Source organism: Paramormyrops kingsleyae, chromosome 3, assembly GCF_048594095.1.
Source record: "Paramormyrops kingsleyae isolate MSU_618 chromosome 3, PKINGS_0.4, whole genome shotgun sequence".
NCBI classification, from domain to species: Eukaryota; Metazoa; Chordata; class Actinopteri; order Osteoglossiformes; family Mormyridae; genus Paramormyrops; species Paramormyrops kingsleyae.
Window position 1 is genome coordinate 30195369 of NC_132799.1, and position 6347 is coordinate 30201715.

The following is a 6347-nucleotide window of genomic DNA, read 5'->3' on the forward strand; positions in this document are numbered from 1 at the left end:
ACTTTACATGGTCAGTTGTATTTGGAAAACGTTATGTGTTGTCCCCAAACAGACATAAAGGTCACGTAACATTAATGTTACAATTATGTTGCAGGAGAACGCTGAAGACTGCGGCGGGGCCAGTGAGATATCCCTGTCTGTGGCCCTCTTCATGACTACACTCATTGCCTCGCTTGTCCTGCGGTGATGGAGGGCCAAACCTGCTCACAGGGGCCAAGTTCAAGGGCCCCCGGGCTTGCGCCATACCTCCCCATTTGTTTTTATTTATCGATTTTATCTTAGTTCTTTTCTGAGATGAGTAGGATGTTAGAGACACCGCAGCACAGAATACGTATGTACATTGCAAGCAAGTGACAAAGGGCTTGTTTTCTAATCTAACGTGTAGCTTTTTTACCATGATGGTGAGAACGATATGCATGGACCATGGACAAAAACATTGTTCGCTTGTACAGGCGCCAAGATGGACGGCAAAAATGAGTTCCACCAGTGCGTGTGTCTGCCACGGCACTGTGAAGAGACAGTGATGCAGTCACACCTGTCCCCCAATCATGAGATCCTGCTCTCTGCTGAGCACCGTCTAACTGTGCCATCTAGGGGCCATGCAGAGGAAGACAAGCAACCACAGAAGAGGGTTTTAAAAATATAAGAAAAATTTACTGTTTTTCATGAACCAGAAGGGAAACAAAACTGAAAATCTGCCAGTATATTTAGCATATGCTTCATGGGTTTGCTACACACTTCGTTTTGCGTTCAATTTGTTCACACTGCCATTGTTGCATATGTATTACAACTGCACACGATTGTTAACTGATAATACCAGTTCTATAGTGACGAACGTATGCAGCAGGGTTCCCCAGGAGAAGAAAATGTGTGGTCCCCTCGCCTGGCAAATTTCATCATCAGTTTTCCAGTGGCCCTTGGCTTAATGTTGTTGATGGAATTTGGCCTTTGGGTGAACACTGATATAGAGCCTGAACTTCATGTAAAATTATACATCGATTGGAGGGAACCCTGATGAAATGTCAGACACGGTGATTTGCCTGGACGCTCACAGTGGCTTCTGGGTGACTCCTGAGCACCAGACTGACCTGATGAGTTTCTAATACCTGGGTTTGTTCACTCATAGAATGGTTTGATATTGTTTATATCAGAGTAACTACAACTCTCTCACAGTGTCTGAAGTACATGTTACATTATCAAGGAATGTATCCAAAAATTGGACAAAAAAACAATGTAACTTTCCCTTAAAAAAGTAAAAGTTGTGTTAATCTCTATAAATCAAAGTGGGTGTTGTAAACAAACTCCTTCACTATTACAGAAAGAAAAATAAAATAGGAACATACAAGGCACTTGGGACACTTCTGGGAAATACAAGCACCAAATTCATCCTCTTTTCTCACAATGGGCACAATCCTTATCATTAACCCCACATCATATATCTAGGGTTGCAATTGTATGAGATTATCAAGGTATTTTATTGTCTTGGGAAATATCATGGTTTCACAGTATTTCACAATTATTATCAGTTACAATGACCTTAAAGTAATGAAAACAGGAGGATTATGCTGGATAAAGACTTTATCATACCTGAAACCTGAAACAGTTTTTTGGAAGTATGCGTGTAAGTGTCCCTTTTGAAAATAAAATAATTAAGAAAGCTGTAAATCTCCCATTGGGACAAAAGACATTAGGATAAAAAAAGGAGCAGGATCTTTAAAAAATAATAATTTCTTTAGATAATAATCATAATAAAAATGTCACTGTCGAGCTAAACATACATAATCTTAAAAATCATGTCAACAACTTAAATATACAGTTATAATTCATAATATGTATCACTGTCAAGCTAAATATATACTAATAATCTAATTAAACATGTCAGTTATAGTATCAAGCTATATGCTTTTTTTATAATAATTAATGAAAACACACATTTTTAAAAACATTTGTAAATGTATTTTATTGATGCAAGACTTTTGCTGAAAAGTTTCTTTTTCCCTGATTCCAGTGATTTGGAGAGATATAAATATGGCAAAATGTGTCAAACTTCATATTTCAGTAAAGAGTGAGCCAGAGTATATCAAGTATAAACTAGCATTATATTCAGATATGGGATATTTGAGTAATATTGATCCAAAAAATGCAAACAGGCAACAGGAGTGAGTTCTTAAGTCAAACAAAGAGTGAACACTTAAAATGACAAGCAAAGAAAACTGTTTTTTTTCAGTCAGCAGAGTAATTAACACCATTTCTCACTAGACAATAAAGCAACCACTGTAGTTTGCTGTTACTGTAGACAATATGGTTTACCATAAAATGGTAGGATGAACGGATCAGGCAGCGCCAGAAAATGTAATGCAGTGCATGCATAGCAGGTGGTATGGATCAGGTTGTGGAACGGTTTATGCATGGTTTATGGTATGATAAGCATCAATTTTCATACCGTGATATATCACGAAACCGGTACACTGGTGCAACCCTATCCCTAGAGGAAATGTACGGGAAGATGTTGTAAATAAATATAAATCATCATAAAAAGGAGTAACCTACTTTGGCATCCTTTGTAACAGCACTGCAGTCTCTAAAAACATGTCAAATACAAAAATCCAGCCCCTATGATCTGACTTAATTGTCTTTAGAATAGGAAAGTCAGTACAGTGAATGGTGGGTATAGTTAGACCTAAATCCTGTGATTTCATGGGAGCCGCTGGCAGAGTGATGCAGGTGGATACGTCACAAACAAGACTGATTAAATATCCAAAACAGTGTTATTCATTTTAAATATACAAGTAAATATACATCAAGCCAAAATGTTATATTTTTCATTTTCCTTTTATCCAAATTGATATCAGCCAGCAGTATCCTTAATCTTATTTTCTGTAGATATAGCATAACCAGTACAGTCACATTCTTCCTATTGATGGTCTGCTGTCAACTGAATCCACTTAGTTATCAAATTAGAAGAAACCACCGGTATGTATATGCACCAATAATTGCACCAAGAATTGATCTTATTTACCATCCTATGAGATATTTTTTTTGGTTGTCACACTGCTGTTAGATTCATTACTGTTGCCAGATCCTGGAGTTTCCTAAACACATTCTGTTCTCTCACAGTCATGGACTGACTGACAGATTCTACAACGTCACAAAGAGGAGCGAGGCCACATCCCAGAGACACATAACACCTGGTTACCAAAGGCCCAGCGCTGGATAAACCTTTGTCCTTTTCAAAGTTGCCCAGGAAGATGTGAGCTCCACAATGGGGACAGAGTACCTCTGCAAGCGAACAAAGCAACAGAACGCAGTGAACCTGGGACGCGGATGGAATAGACAGACTGGCGAGATGTCCTTCGACCAGCCATGCTGCCTTTTGACAGAGGAACCAGTACAGCACCGCTACCAGTGGTCCGTTAGCCTGCTTCACGGAAGGCCGCAGATACAAAATGCCTCTGCAGGGTGGGGTGTGTGCAGGCAGCCAGTTTGTCCAGTCAGCCAAGCCCCCCCAAGGGCAATTGCAGCCCCAGGCCAAAAAGGCCCGAGGCTGGGATGCAGAGATGGGGCCCGCGGTCGCCCATTCAGAGGAAATAAGCTGTGGAAGATGTGGAAAGGCAGGAGGAGAGGGTCATGTTCCCAACAGCGAGGAGATAAAAGCACACTAAGGTCTCCTAAGAAGACCGTCATCTGCCTGGAATACTCACTTGGATTTGCTTTGTTTAGTTGAAGTGTAAAGAAGCCGATGTCCCCACACATACACCTGTGAGGGTGTCCTCAACCCGGCTCCCCCCATACCCAGACCCCATGGCCCCTTTGATAAATATTACTTTTAAAAACAAAATAATTGTCTGTCATTTTGCCACTGAATTACACAAGGCAGCAGGGTATTGTTTTGTTGTTCATCTCTATTTTCTTATGTAAACATATTGTAATTAAATGCACTGCTATACAAGCTGCCTTGTACAAATATAAATATATTTAAATGATTGAGAAAGTCTTCCAACAACATCTTGTCAAACTAGATTAGCTGATTGTGGGAGGATTTTTATTTTTGAGATTTGTATCCGTGAGGTGGGCACACTGCCCTCTACAGTGTGAAATGAGCATTGCTGCACCAGGTATTGTACATTCAGACATTTTGGCTAGCTCTACAGTAACAGAATTACAATCGAAGGAAAATATAGTTATGATTTGAAAAGAACTGGCTTGATTTGCTTGCAATACCATCAGTTCCCTGCGGTTGTATGCCAGCCATCAAATTATACCGCATAATAGGTTGCACCATTCACCCAATGCATGACAGTTTGGAAATGGAATTAGCTCTGCGGTAGAATAGCTCTTTTCCATTAATAACAATCTCACAGAGCAGCGGGCAATCGGTGGACTCCTGCCCGCATCCCCCTGATCAGCATTTTTTTTCATATACAGTGGACCTCAATTTGTGTGCTCAATTTGACCCTCAAGGAAACAGTAGGAGACCCTGCCATAGACGGTCAGCGTGAGCTTGGAGACCATTTCAACTGGGGCGGGAGCAGACTGGGGCCAGTTGTTCCGTTAGGGGATCCAGGTGCATTTGACCTTAATATCCTCCAAGTATTATTTACACTATTAAGAAGCAAAAGACGATTATCGAAGGGTGATAAGTTATTTATGCAATGCTTTGCAGTTACATTTTACAGCTTTTACAATTTTGTAACTCACTCTCGTTTATTGTTTGGACTGTCTTGCTTCCACAAGCTTAGGTTATTTTTTTCTGTCATCAACTTTCCTCCAACTGAAACGACTCAACAACCCGACGCACCCGCGTTAAGCGTCCGTCACGACATTGTGCTTACGGTTTTGTTTCACCTGTTCCCAACATAAATCAATGTAAATAATAATAATATTAATAACTGTTTCAGACCCAAGTAAAATACGTATTTGGGGAGGGGGGCATGCATGTTGTCAGGGTCCCCCCCTCCCAGAAACGCACGTGCCCGGAGAATCTGCCAGTAAGCACATAACACAAGGCAACTGTCTTTTTTAAGGAATAAAGATGCATTAATAGTGGTAGTAGGGGTTTTAATCGAGTTTTAGTATACGTTATTTATATATATCATGTGTTTTAAGGTGTTTCTGTATAAAGAAGTGCAGTGAAGCACACAGGCATCTCTACAGCGTGTGAATGCGTGACTACACACGCGTGCGCCTTATAATGGACTGATATCCTATACCCAAAGAAACCTTTCCCAGTGGGGTAAGATTAGCAACCCCGAAATTAAAAGAAACCAGAGCTAGGAATCCCCTAATACTAATGCATGATCCCATAACTAAGACCTGAGGACCGAGTGGCGGCTTTAAATTAATATTTCTCTCTCCGGAGGGTCTCTTCAAGTAGGAAACGCCTTACACGTCATCTACTGTTTGTCAAGTGAAGAAAATCGTTCAGAAATTGTATGACTATGAATGCAGAGCGCAGTTTCAGTGCACAGAAATATTCATAAAGAAACGAGCTTGCTTTAAAATATAAAATATAGACAAACAAATTAATCCATCATTACAGACGTGAAAATGCTTTTCCTTTATTCTTTTAGACAAGCATGCAAATAAATACATTTCCTACTGTGTTTAATTTGTTGTTCTCAAACTGTTGATATGACTGTAATAGCAACTAACAACTTAAATGTAGGCATTAAACCGACCGCCAGAGTGGGCTGCGATAACAATGCTCCCAGATTCAGCGGGTAATAAACTCACATCAAAAAGCAATTAGCAAACTAACCCCAAACGCCCAAATATGTAGTATGTGCTGTTCGGTGTACTTATTTAGCACGGTTTAATATTGCCTTTTAATCGATTAAGAGAATGTGGGCCTACCTTAGAGAAAACTCCGTCTCTCTACATCAGTTCATCCTCAACAATGGAGTTTCCTTCTGATAAACGTTTCTTGAAAGGGAATAAAACAGTTCTTAAAAATCCCCGGAAAATTAAAGGAAATACCCGGATGCCGCCAGGCCCTCTGGATTATACGTACGTATCTCACATTGCTGGTATTTTCAGTATGTGATATTAAGGGCCCGTAATAAACAGCCTTTCCCTTTACTTAAGTGTTTTGAACCCAGTGTTATTGCGCCCCACTTTCCGCACCCCGGCTGGCACAGGCCATGAAGGCGCATCCCCAAGCGCCGCAGACAGCAAGCAAGCCTGGAATTTAAGCTGAGCCACTCGCTTGAGGCCTGTTACTTAGACGAAGGGTGAGTATACAAACACTGGCCCGCTGGCTAGTTTTTTTTTATTTATTAATTTTTTAATAAATAAAAAAGCCATGACGGACTACCTCTTTTAAGTTCCACCCCTGGATATATCTGACA

At 40.4% G+C, this 6347-nt stretch overlaps 1 protein-coding gene and 1 long non-coding RNA gene across 6 annotated transcripts in view; one reads left to right on the forward strand and one right to left on the reverse strand.

The window, feature by feature from the left end:
* Positions 1-1665, forward strand: part of cacna2d4a (calcium channel, voltage-dependent, alpha 2/delta subunit 4a) — a 77200-nt gene extending 75535 nt beyond the window's left edge. For all 5 annotated transcript variants that reach the window (XM_072710110.1, XM_072710111.1, XM_072710114.1 and 2 more), the window contains one exon: positions 95-1665. In XM_072710110.1, coding sequence (XP_072566211.1) covers positions 95-187 — 93 coding nt within the window. In that variant the 3' untranslated portion in view covers positions 188-1665. The remainder of the gene's footprint in view (positions 1-94) is intronic.
* The window catches only part of LOC111843106 (uncharacterized), a 30959-nt gene extending 24721 nt beyond the window's left edge, over positions 1-6238 (reverse strand). Inside the window, exon 1 of the long non-coding RNA XR_002838065.1 lies at positions 5854-6238. This is a non-coding gene — a long non-coding RNA (uncharacterized lncRNA). The remainder of the gene's footprint in view (positions 1-5853) is intronic.
* Between the last annotated feature and the right edge of the window lie 109 nt (positions 6239-6347).